The sequence below is a fragment of the Lygodium microphyllum genome, chromosome 3 (genome assembly GCF_053477565.2).
Source record: "Lygodium microphyllum isolate KBCC chromosome 3, Lygodium_microphyllum_v1.1.10, whole genome shotgun sequence".
NCBI lineage: Eukaryota > Viridiplantae > Streptophyta > Polypodiopsida > Schizaeales > Lygodiaceae > Lygodium > Lygodium microphyllum.
The window spans coordinates 182459633-182472542 of record NC_141137.1 but is presented as its reverse complement, the minus strand read 5'-3'; the positions used below and the strand labels follow the sequence as shown (position 1 = coordinate 182472542).

Sequence of the window (12910 nt, the reverse complement as noted above, 5' to 3'; positions counted from 1 at the left end):
TCCCATAAGGCTGCACGATCCAGGGATGTCCCATCTGCGGGATCCACCTGAGGCCGGGGAATAGGAACAGAAACAAGCTCCCAAAGATCGAAGGAGTCCAAGATACACTCCACCTTGCAGGACCATAAAGAAAAGTTGGAGCCATCCAACCGGTCCTCTTTGGGCAACTGAGGAAGTACGAGTACCCGTACAGGGGGTACCAAAGGCTGCATCTTCGGCCCACTGGAAGGGGATCGCCGAGATACATGAATAGAAGGGGGACGGGAACGAGGAATAGACTCCGTAGGACGATCCTCGCGATAGAAATCACGCCTCCGTTCAGATGAGTGTTGAGACAAAAGCTCGTCATCTAAATCATCAAAACCTGTAGACTGATGATAAGACATCTTCCAATCTGCAAAATACCAAACACCAAAGAAAATTGTGCCGATGCCGAAGAATGACCACCAGATGGGTCACCAACCACCAAAAGAACCACCAAACTCCAGGAAATCAGGTCGCCTATCACCAGGAGGTGAAAACGCAGCTGTGTAGGGCACAAAATCCGGAGGGAAAGTTGCCAGGCACCAAAACGCAGCCCAGAAAAGAAGCGCCAGCTGGAGATGAGCTGCCAGGAGGGAATACGACCACCTTGGATGCAAAACGCAGCCTGTAGGGAGTCGCCCAGCTGAAGAGAAGGCCGCTCAGCTGAAAACGCAAGGAAACAGGGGCTGGTTGATGACGTGGCAGCCTCTGGAAGGGGCTGATGCAGCAAACGCAAATATTCAGACCACCTATGCAGCAAACGCAAATATTCAGACCACCTGGAGGGGCTGCCTGGCTGTTGGAGAGAAGGGGGGCAGCAACAGATGATAGGTGTGGTCTCTCTCCAGTCGATGAAGACCTCCATGCTCTCAATTTGGCGATGATACCATGTGAGAGTGCGCTGCAGAAGAGGAAATACGAACACGGAGGAGAGGAGAGAAAGCAGAGAATGAAGGAAGAAAATTTGCACTGACTGAAATGAATACTGAATACACTGAAATGGACTGATCAGTCCCTGCACGCAGCCCGAAGCGTCAGTAAGGGAATCAGATCAGGCTGATGACGATGGCAGTACCAAAGACGGAGGAGAAGGACATCGGAGTGTGCACCTGCTGAAAAGAGATGATCAGCCAAGTGTGGGGGGCTGGCTATATATAGCCAAAAGAGCCCAAAACTGGCCGACCTGCCCCAGGGGCCCTAAAAATGGGCCGACTGCATTTAATGCAGTCCGACTGCGTTTAATGCAGTCCGAATGCATTAAATGCAGTCGCAAAATGCTGACGTGGCACATCTGGGGCCAAAAAATCCCGAAACAGGGGGACAATGCCTGGTAGGTGTGGGCAGCCTGGGAAATGCAGAAACTGCCCTAAAAATGCACACTGGACCCCGACAAATAAAGGGAATGCATAGAAATGCTAACTGACAGCCAGTCGAGACTGTGACTAGCCTCCTCCATCATAACACATGACAAACATGTCAGAGCTCCTAATGTCCTTGTCTGACTCAGACTGAGGCTCACAGGCAGGAGATGACAAGGCATGACAAACATGACTGCTAACAAAAACCGCGGTTCACATTTGCACCTGCTCTCCAAACAGGGCCTTAAATAATGGCATCCCTGAGGAGGTTTGGTCTGGCAAATCGGCCTCATATGACCATTTACGCATATTTGGTTGTGATACTTTTGTGCATGTTAGAGATGAGCTGAGGAACCAACTTGACCCAAAATCCACCAAAGGCATTTTCATGGGCTATGGTGATGGGGGTAAATTTGGCTACAAAGTATGGTTACCTCGGTCCAAGAAAATTATTCGCAGCCGTAATGTTATGTTTAATGAGGCAAAATTGTTGAAAGGTACTTTAGCCCTCTAATGAAGATATGAAAAAGGTCAATTTTCAGAATTTGCAGCCACCTATTACTTCAAATGATGAGCCTCATGATGTTGTACCACAGGCTGAAATTGATGATCAGCCAGTTATTTTTGAGCCACATGATGATGAACAGCAAATAGAAGCACAAGGAGCAAATAGAAGCACAAGGAGCAACCTCCCACCTAAAGGCAATGTGCCCGAAGAGGAGAAAAGAATTAGCTAAGTCTAAGTATATACAAAGCTAAAATACATATATCTATCCAACTCCCATCATGTGTCGGCAATGAGTAAACCCCTCTACTGGAAGACCCTTCGTGAGAAGGTCTGCAAGGTTATCATCTGTATGCACTCTGACAAGCTCAATGCTCTTGCTGTCAAGTACATCTCTAATAAAGTGATACTTCACCTGTATGTGCTTTGCCTTTGCATAAAAGACAGGATTCCGTGCTAGCATGATAGCACTCTGACTATCACAATGGAGAACAAGTAACTCTCTGATGCCAAGCTCTCCCACAAGATGTGAAAGTAATAAAGCCTCCTTGCATGCCTCAGTGGCAGCCACATACTCTGCCTCTATAGTAGACAATGCAACACACTTTTGTAGCCTGGAGATCCAAGAGACTGCTCCTCCTATGAAAATAAACACATACCCAAAAGTGGACTTATTGCAATCCGCATGACCAGCCTAGTCTACATCCGTAAAGCCAACAATAGATGCCTTCTGCTTTCCAAAGCACATGCCCAAGTCCTTTGTGCCTTTGACGTATCTCATAATACATTTCACTGCATCCCAATGCTTCTTGCCAGGGATTGCCATGTATCTGCTAACCACTACCACTGCAAAGGCAATGTCAGGACATGTAGCAACCATAGCATACATCAAACTGCCAACAACTGAAGCATATGGTATCTTGGTCATTTCAGTCTTCTCATCATCAGATGTAGGGCTGTCCTCTGCACTGAGTTTCACATATGAAGACAGTGGAATCCCAATTGTTTTCCCCCCCTCCATATTGAAACGCTGCAAAACCTTGGAGATATACTCATGTTGAGATAGATAGAGTAAGCCTTTCGATCTATCTCTAAGTATTCGCATGCTCAGAATGTGATTTGCATCACCAAGATCCTTTTGTCAAAGCTGCCATGAAGACTTTGCTTCAGCGAGTCCAAGGTATGAGTATCCCTGCCAGTAATCAGCATGTCATCAACATACACAACTAAGATAATCAGGCTGCCATCTGCTACCTTCTTGGTATACAAGCAATGATCCACTTGACTTCTATAAAAGCCTTGGGACTACATGAATGTATCAAACTTATGATACCATTCTCTTGGTGTTTGTTTCAGCCCATACAAACTCCTTTCGAGTTTACATTCCATCTTTTCTTTCCCTTGTTCAACAAACCCTTTAGGCTGTTGTATATGTATGTTCTCATTCAGATCACCATGTTAAAATGCATTCTTTACGTCCATCTGAATGAGTTCCATATCTTTAACTGCAACCAAGCACAAAATGGTTCTCAATATAGTCATCTTGACTACAAGAGAGAATCTCATCAAAGTCAATTCCATGCTCTTGCTTGTACCCCTTTGCAACCAATCTTGCTTTGTACTTTGGTGAGGAACCAGAAGTGACCATCTTGTAAACCCATTTGCATGGAAGTGTTTTCTACCCTTCAAGCAATTGCACCAAGTCCCAAGTGTCATTTTTCTCAAGAGATTCCATTTCTGAAAACATGGCTTTATACCATTTCTTGTTGTCATGTATGTCCATTGCTTCCTTAAAGCAAGACGGTTCACCACAATCTGTGAACATGACATAATCAACCACATTGTTTGCACCAGGAACAAATCTGTCAAGTTGTCTAGTAGCCCTAAACGATCTCCTAACCCAATGGTCATTGTTTGCTGGCTATTCTTACAAATTTCCATTTTCAACATACTGTCCTGGCATTTCAGTCTGCAAATCAGCATTAATAGCTTGTTGTCCTAGCTGTTCCTACACATGTAGTGGCTCACTATCATGGGCAATAGCTGGCTGATCATTTCCTGCATTTACAGGTTCATTTATAGCAGGTATTTGCTACTGTATAGCAAGCATATTTTACTATCCAAAATGTATTTCTTCTCGAAATACAACAATACTGACCTCCTCAATTTTTTCAGGCTGTTTATGCATGCGATCTTCCGGTACTACTTTCCTTTTCTCGAGATCCCACAATTTATACCCCATTTCACCCTCATCACCATATCCTAGGAAAATGAACTTACAGAACCTTGGCTCAAGTTTGCTGTGTTTTTCTTTACGAATGTGCACAAAAGCCTCGCAGCCAAACACTTTCAGATGAGCATATGAAGGTGGCTTGCCCAACCACACTTCTTGGGGTCCCCCCCCCCTCCAAAGACCTGTTTGGTGACCGATTAATTAAGTGAACGACTGTCATAACAGCCTTTGCCCAAAAACCATAGGGTAATGCAACATGAGACAACATCGTACGGACCTTATCCTGTATGGTCCGATTCATACACTCTGCAACTCCATTTTGGAGTGGATTATGAGGGGCTCTGAGCTCCCTCTTTATCCCTCTGTTGTCACAAAATGCCTCAAAGGCCTTGGACACATATTCCCCACCATTATCAGAGCGAAGACTGATTTTTAGCCAATGCTAAGAATTTTTAAAATTTGTCAAGCACTTCATCCTTGCTACGAATAGGGTAAACCCAAACCTTTCATGTAGCATTATCGAAAAAGGTGACAAAATATTTCTTTTCCCCTAAAGATAATCCTGGCATTTGACATACATCCGAATGTACTAACTCTAGAGGAGAAGATTTCAAAGAAAGAAACTTTTTATGAGACGTTTGTGCATGTTTGCCATAAATACAATGATCACAATGCTCAAAATCAGCATAACAAAGACAAGGCAAGTAACCCAAACGAGAAAGCCCTTTCATTCTTGTTTGACTCATGTGTCCCAAACGCCCATGCCACAAAGAAACTCTTGGCTACTCATTCACGGCAACAACATGGTCACGCACACTAGGTACATGAAGTGGATACAAAGTATCACTCTTGCAACCTCTAGCAATAACCCTAGATCCCTTACAGATCTTCCATTTTCCATCACCAAAGGTGGTATGAAAACCATCATCATCTAGTTGCCATGTGCTAATCAAGCTCTTTTTGAGCTGAGGTACATGCCGTACATGCTGAAGTGTAAAGACAAAGCCATGCTGAAACTATAAATGCACACTGTCAATACCTGCAATCTCACATGCATAGTTGTTCCCAAGATGGACAACACCATGTCGACCCCCTATAGAGACGGAGAACCACTCAAGATAAGGGGTGACATGAAAGGAAGCACCTGAATCGAGAATCCAAGTATGCATGTCATCATCTGTATCTGCAAGTAAAGCATGTCCACCAAAGTGTGAAGAGAAAGAGAGTACGTCACTCCCACTGTCACTGTCATGAGTGACTATATTCACCTCTTCAATTTTTACACTGCTCTTCTTAGACTGACTGTCCTTCTTTTCCTTACTATCATCTGTCTTCTTGCCTTTTCCTTTTTCTTTCCTCCATTTATAGCAATCATGTTTAAAGTGACCCTTCTTGCCACAATGATGACATTCAACATCTTTGCCACGTGATTTACTGCGCCTCTTGCTATCATATTTGCCCTTTTGCTGTGATCTGTCCCTAGTATGCAAAGCACTGGAAGATTGACTAGATGCATTGTTCTGCCGATTCATCTCTTCCATAAGTAGGGCACGGGCACTCTCTACATCAACATACAAAACGATTACATTAGAATTGCCCATAGTAGTCCTGAATGTATCCCAACTCTCTCGTAGAGTGCAAAGCAAAAAAGTAGCCTTAAATTCCTCATCAATAATGAACTTCAAGGCAACCAACTGGCTGAAAATGGAGTTAAATTCACTCAAGTGAGTAGACATTGTTGTACCCTCTTTCATACGCAAATCCATAAGCTTTTTCAGCCATTACACTTTGCTTACAGCACTCTTCTATGCATACAGTTCTTCCAGTCTAGTTAATATAGCATATGCAGAATCCAAATCTTCAATGTTGAACAGCAAGGTATCAGAAATCGATAGCTCTATGGTTGAGTGTGCAAGCTCATTTAACTCATCCCAATCGTCCTGTTCCATATCCGCAAGCTTTGCTCCTTTGGTTTTGATAGGCTTTGCCTGCTTCTTTTGCAACAAGATATTGTAGCACTGTTTTTGCCAAACTACAAAGTTATGTGCGCCTTCAAGCTTCTTTATGTGCATCACATTACTGCTGTCATTGCTGCCAGCCATGATTTTCAGCCAAATGTGACCAAAAAAACCAACAAATGCAAGCCCAAATTGTCATCCAAGTGACCAAAGTACAAACAAGTACCAACCAACAATAAATGACCACGTAGAAGCACAGATTTCAGATCTGTAAATAAATTTTCAGAAGCATCAAACCATGTGCTACAGCATTATCCAACTAATTACAACTGTTCCAAGGGCATATGCATCACATTACATGAGAAATTCCAAATTTTAGCTGCAATTTCTGTTGTGTATGTACCCACGGGCATAAAATTTGACTCGCGAACGGTCAAAACCCCCAAAATTTTTGTGCTCGAAGCATCAACCACACATCTGCATTTTCTCTGTCATGCAAAGAACAAGCCAATTTTGCCAAAATAGAGCAATTTCAGCAAAATCCCCAAATTTTACCAAGTGTTGATGTCCAAATTGCATGGAATTCAACTTGCATGTACATAAACTGACCAATTGCTGCACAAATTTTGCCCAAACTGCAAAAGCCCCAAATTGCACCGGGTCCAATGTGCATGAATGTCGAGAAATTGGGTAAATTTCAGCCGAGTTTGTGCATGTACATGAAAAGCCCCAAATGTCAGGGACAAAATGTCACAAATTCCTGCAATTTCTAAGATAGATTTGCTTGTCCTGCATCAAATTCCCCAAATCTGGGAAAAGCCCCAAATTTTATGGGTCCAATGTTGAGAAATTTCACTTAGATGAGTAAAATTTCAATAATTGTGGCGAAATTCCCATTCAAATGTGCACAATGTCTGCAATTTCTAATGCAAATGCCTCAATTTTGCATGAACAATACTCAATCTAGAGAAGCCCCAAATTTCTGGGCCAAAATTGCACAAATCTGACATTTTGTGCTTGCGCGCGCAAACCCTGGTTAGAGGAAGGAGTTTGTAAAAAGATTTTTTTTTGAAGAAAAAAAAAATTTGGATGACAGGTCCGTTGACCCGTCAAGCCTGTCCTCGCCCTCTTGGTCCGGACCGTCACGTGCCGATTGTTGCCCGCTGCCCACTTCTGTCATCAGCGCTGCAATCGTCTGTCGCTCATCACGCCCTAGTTGCCGTCTCATCCACTGATGCCAGACTACAACGCTTGCTTCCTGCTAGTCACCCACAGATCATTCATCAACTGCAGTCACTTCACCTGCTCCCTGCTAGTCACTCTGGCTGTTCTTCAGCTGCAGTCACTTCTGCACCAATCAACTACTGATTGCTGCTCATCAAGTCCACTTGGACCTGCTATGGTCCACGTTGGAGCCTTCTGCAGCTCACGACTTGCTCGCCTATCTTACTCGAACTCCGAGAGGTATGAACGCCTCAACCGCAACTCTGATACCAGTTTGTAGTGACGGGTTAGGCACAGAGATCGAGACAGTCAATCGTTACATGCAGTGAGAGACAGAGAGTGAGATAGAGCAAAGTAGAGAGTGAGCACGTTTTTAGGTATAATGACCAGTGTATACCTTTAGGTTTTTAGATAGATATATATGTGTAAGTACAAGTACTAAGGGTGTATTCACACCCGAGCACATTAAAAGGCAGGAGGGCCTTTATTCCCAACATACAGCAGCCAATAAATGCTGAAAATAACATACCTCCAGATGTAGACCCAATTCCTGAAAATGTAGATCATTGGGTACACAGGTCTACAAATTTAAGAAGGCAGCCACATAGGTATGACCCCTCTTTGCACTATGTGATGCTTATAGATAAGGGTGAGCCTCTTACCTATAAAGAGGCCAAGTCATGCAAATTCAGCCGTAAGTAGAAGCTACCTATTCAGGAAGAGATTAAATCTCTGTATACCAATCATACTTGGGATCTTGTGTCGTTGCCCAAAGGAAGGAAGCCTCTTCCAAACAAATGGGTTTACAAAGTAAAGACAGTTGATGGAAAACCCAAGTACAAGGCAAGACTTTGTACTAGCCATGCCACAAAGACATACTTGGCCACTTAGTTATGGTAACAACATGATCACGCACACTAGATACATGTAATGAATACAGAGTATCACTTTCAAAGCCTTTAGCAACAATTCTAGAGTCCTTACATATCTTCCATTTGCTATCCCCAAAAGTGGTATGATAGCCTACATCACCTAGTTGCCCTGTGCTTATCAAGCTCTTATTGAGCTGGGACATGTGCCTTACATTATACAAAGTGAACACTGAACCATGCTAAAATGCCAACTACATACTACCAATCCCTACAGTTTCACATGCATAATTGTCCCCCGAGTGGACAACACCATGTCTACCACCACTGTAGTCAAAGAGCCACTCACGATGTGGTGTTACATGGAATGAGGCGCCTAAATCAAGAATCAAGGTGTGCATGTCATCATCGGAAGCTGCAACCAATAACTGTGCACTAAAAGATGAAGCAAAGAGTACATCACTACCATTGTCACTCTCGTGACTGACTACATTAACTTCCTCTATCTTCACATTGCTCTTCTTTGCATGTTGATTGTCCTTTTCCTCATCTTTGTTACCATCAAGATTTTTGCCTTTGCCCTTTTCTTTCTTCCAGTTAAAGCAATCCTGCTTGAAGTGTTCTTTCTTGCCACAATGATGGCACTACACATTTTTACCACGAGACTTACTATCTGCTTTGTTGTCAAAGTTATCCTTTTGCTGGGATCTACATCTAATATGAGTGCATTGGAAAACTTGTTTACTGAAATATTTTGCCTATTAAGATCCTCCATGAGTAAAGAGTTCTCCACATCTAAATATAGTAGCATAGCATTAGAATTACTCATTGTTGTCCTAAAAGTATCCCAACTTTTAGAAAAAGTGCATTGCAAAAAGGTTGCCTTGAACTCCTCATCAATGTGAAATTCCAAAGTAATCAATTGGCTGAAAATAGAGTTAAACTCATTCAAATGTACAGACATAGCTATACATTCCTTTATACGAAGGTCTATCAATTTTTTTAACCAATAAACCTTGTTGGCTGCACTTTTCAAAGCACATAACTCCTCAAGTCGTTGCCACATATCATAAGTAGATTTCAGTTTCTCTATGTTGAAGAGCAAAGTGTCTAATGAAAGCTCTATGATAAAGCGTGCAAGCTCATCTAATGCATTCCACTCGTCTGGATCCATGGTTGCTAGTTTTACCCCTTTTGTCTTTATAGGCTTCACCTGTTTCTTCTACACCAAGACATTATTGTCAAAGTGAAGCAATGCGGAAGCAAATGACCGTGACAAAGAGTTAACAAAGAGAGAAGAAAGAGAGAGAGTGAGTGAAACGCAGAAAATCTGCAGTGAAGAACGTTGTATAAGGATGCAGAATTATACACGGGTGCAAAGAGAATATATGCGTATATCTCCACCTCAAGGATCTTGATCTCTATCAGCCCCCAAGAGCAATCTCCGCAGTCTGCAAGTTGAAATCTGTGAGACACAATTACCAAGACTGTTGGAAACACAACCTATTTATAGACTGAAAATAATGCCCATAAATGATCAAGTCAGTTGCATTTAATGCAGCCGACTAATGCAGTCTGACTGTTGCTGCAGTCCGGTTGCTGCCACATGGCAGCCTGCTTACGTGGCACTCCCTACCAGTCCAAGGAATGACTCTAACACCCCCTCTCAAATCTTGGACAAGACAGCATATGAAGGAATCTGGAATGTCGGTGAAGTAAAACCTGGGAAAGGGCCTTCATAAACAAATCTGCAAGATTGTCTTCGATCTTACAGTATTCCACATCGATGGTCTCATCCAGAAGCTTCTCCCTAATGAAGTGGTACTCAATCTCGATGTGCTTCGTCCGAGCATGGAAGTCGAGATTCCGTACCAAGGCAATCAACTCTCATTGTCGCACCGTAAAATAGTAGGACGAGTCTGGGAGCAGCCAAGCTCCTCCAACAAACGCCGAACCCACAGAGTCTCACATGTGGTAAAAGACGCAGCCCGATACTCTGCCCTAGTCGAAGATAGGGCTACCATGGGCTACTTCTTGCTACTCCAAGAGATAGCACCAGCATCCAAGGTAAAACAATAACCTGTAGTAGACCGCCTTTGGTCCACATCACAAGGCCAATCCGAATCATTCCAACATGCAAGAATAAGATCAGAAGCACCTGTACCTGCTAGATAGAAAATCCCAAGGTCGGAGGTCTCCCTCAAAAACCGAAGTATCCTCTAAGCAACCTACCAATGCACCTGTTGAGGTGCACTCATGAACCCAGTCAAAAGACCTACAACAAAACATAGATCAACCCATGTGTTGAGGAGCCAAATCAATGATCCAATCAACTGACAGTAGCGGGTAGCATCCACCAAAGGAGAATCTGCCTGTGAGTGGCCTTCCGAATCGGATCCATAGAAGTAGAAATGGACCGACAATCCTCCATCTCAAAAGTCACCAAGAGCTCCTATACATATCTCTGTTGAGAGATGAAAATCCCCCTCTGAGTCTAATAAAGCTCGTGGCCCAAAAAGAAATGAAGAAGTCCTAAATCCATCATCTCGAACTTCTAATGGAGGGCTGCCTTCGTCTCTTCGACCTTCTAGACATGATCACCTATAACAATCAAATCATCAACATACAAAACAAACAACACACGACCACCCTCGGAAGTCTAGAAAAGTACACTGCCCAGCCCACATGGACGTGCACAAACTCACTCACAAGAACTGAAATCCTCTAACATAACATTGTACCCTTATCACTTTGAATCTTTTCCTTCTTGAGCCCAAGAGTCATGAGGGCTCAAAGCTGGAATCCATATCCTCATGAATGCACTTACTCTTTTAATTGGGGCAAGTATTCTTTCCACTAAGTATCGTTTGTTTGCTCGATGGGAAGCCACACCCAACACGATTATGATGATGAAGGATAGCTCAATATGTATTAGGTGTTTCACATGTTATGAGGCTATTAACGAGCTGCAGATGCATTAGATGGTACGACTGGGTTTAATACACCACTTCCTCACCTCAATGTGCAGTTGGGGACAGGGGGACTGGAGGCCGGCACGCAATCCCTCCCCTCGCAAAAGCAGGTGATGTTGTCGTAATTCACATTTGGGAGTTATAGTGAGAACTTATCTAAAACTTCTTGTGAATGTCTGTGTCCAGTGTTACCTCGTTGTTGTAGTAGATGCGCCGAGCTCGGAAAGCCTTGGCTGGAATGAAGTTGCCGGCTGCTCGAATGAATCGGGCCCGTAAAACAACCTGCCTGCGGTGAAACAAATCAAGGGACATGAGAAGTAAGCGCATCGATCCGAGATCAAGACGAGGCAAGAGGTGTTGCCTTTGCCTTACCCTTCTTTGACAGCCTTGAGGTCGGGGGTAGAGGAGGAGCGCATAAGCTTGGACACAAAATGGCGGAGGACCCCGATCAGCACCATCACGAGGGATAAAGGTACCAGCACCCAGTCTCTAATGGCTGTATCCAACACCAAATCGTTCGCCATGGCTTCTTCCTCCCACTTCGTTCTGCGAGCAGACGCTTGAGCCGGCTATGAGAGAGAGAGAGAGAGAGAGAGAGAGAGGAAGAAGAAAAAGGAGAGAGAGGAAAATATTCTGGACGTTAAATTATTTACAAAATTTCCGATAAGGAATAAATGTTAAAGAAAAGTGAACTTCACAAAATTTTTAACTTTAAAATGCAAAATTTCATGTAGTTTTATTGGAAAATCCAAATTGAGTTAAAGCTTCTTTGTATCTACTAGCATTCCTTGCATGCAAAGGAATGCTATCCTACTTCGCGACTGTCGCAAAGCGAGGTGCAAGGGAAGTGCTATCACAAAAACATCACATGCTTTACTCTCCTCTACTCACAACCCCTCTATCTCTCACCTCTTTTACACCTCCCCCCTCTGTATCCACACTCACTCAATCACTCTCTCCCTCCCCCTCTCTCTCTCTCTCTCTCTCTCTCTCACATGTATAAAAGGCCAAATATGCATTTGCATCAAGGAGCACATAAACTCATATATACATGCAATGACCATGCACCAAACTTGTAAACTTGTATAGATACTTGCTTTGCATAACAATTAGAAGTAGCTCTAGATGATCCTTGGGTGTTACAATGAGAAATAACATTACTACAGTGAAACAAACCACAAATGAAAGATGTATGAACCACACCACAAAGTTTAAGTTTGTCCAAGCATCCCATGCAAACTCTTAGTATTAATAGCCCACATAGGTGAAGCAAAGCCTGAAACCAAAGTTTATTTTAGAGACTGCGCCAATAACCTTGCACCACAAATTAAAGTATCAACAAACCACAAAGTGTCACTCTTTGATTGTGTCTATACATCTATATTCAAATGTTACAGAATTTTTGAAACTTCCAATAGGGTCTAACCAAAACAAAGCTTTCTTTTTTTTGAGAAATAACTGGGAAATTTTTCACTCTCCAATATAGCATGGCTAGGCGAAGCAAGTCCCATCACCACTCTTCATCTTGTTGATGGTATAGGGGACATGATAGTCTTTCCTCTCTTTCTTACACCTAAAATTTTATAAGCCCACAATGTAAATGTAAGCACATCTAACAACCAACAAAGACTACTTAACATTAGAACAACAATACATGGCCTAACATCTGCAAACCACTCGGTAGGCTTTGTCATAGGTTAATGCAGTGTCACAAAACAATCAAGGTCTTTAGATTCATACATCGCCCACCCTCTTGGTACTCTATCA

The 12910-nt window shown here is 43.0% G+C and overlaps 1 protein-coding gene across 1 annotated transcript in view; it reads right to left on the bottom strand.

Moving 5' to 3' along the window:
• Positions 1-11733, bottom strand: part of LOC148039274 (ER membrane protein complex subunit-like protein (Protein of unknown function DUF106, transmembrane)) — a 57030-nt gene extending 45297 nt beyond the window's left edge. The window contains exons 1-2 of the mRNA XM_087675161.1: positions 11516-11733; positions 11336-11429 (exon numbers count right to left, since the gene is read on the bottom strand). Coding sequence (XP_087531287.1) covers positions 11336-11429; positions 11516-11667 — 246 coding nt within the window. The 5' untranslated portion in view covers positions 11668-11733. The remainder of the gene's footprint in view (positions 1-11335; positions 11430-11515) is intronic.
• Positions 11734-12910: the final 1177 nt, after the last annotated feature.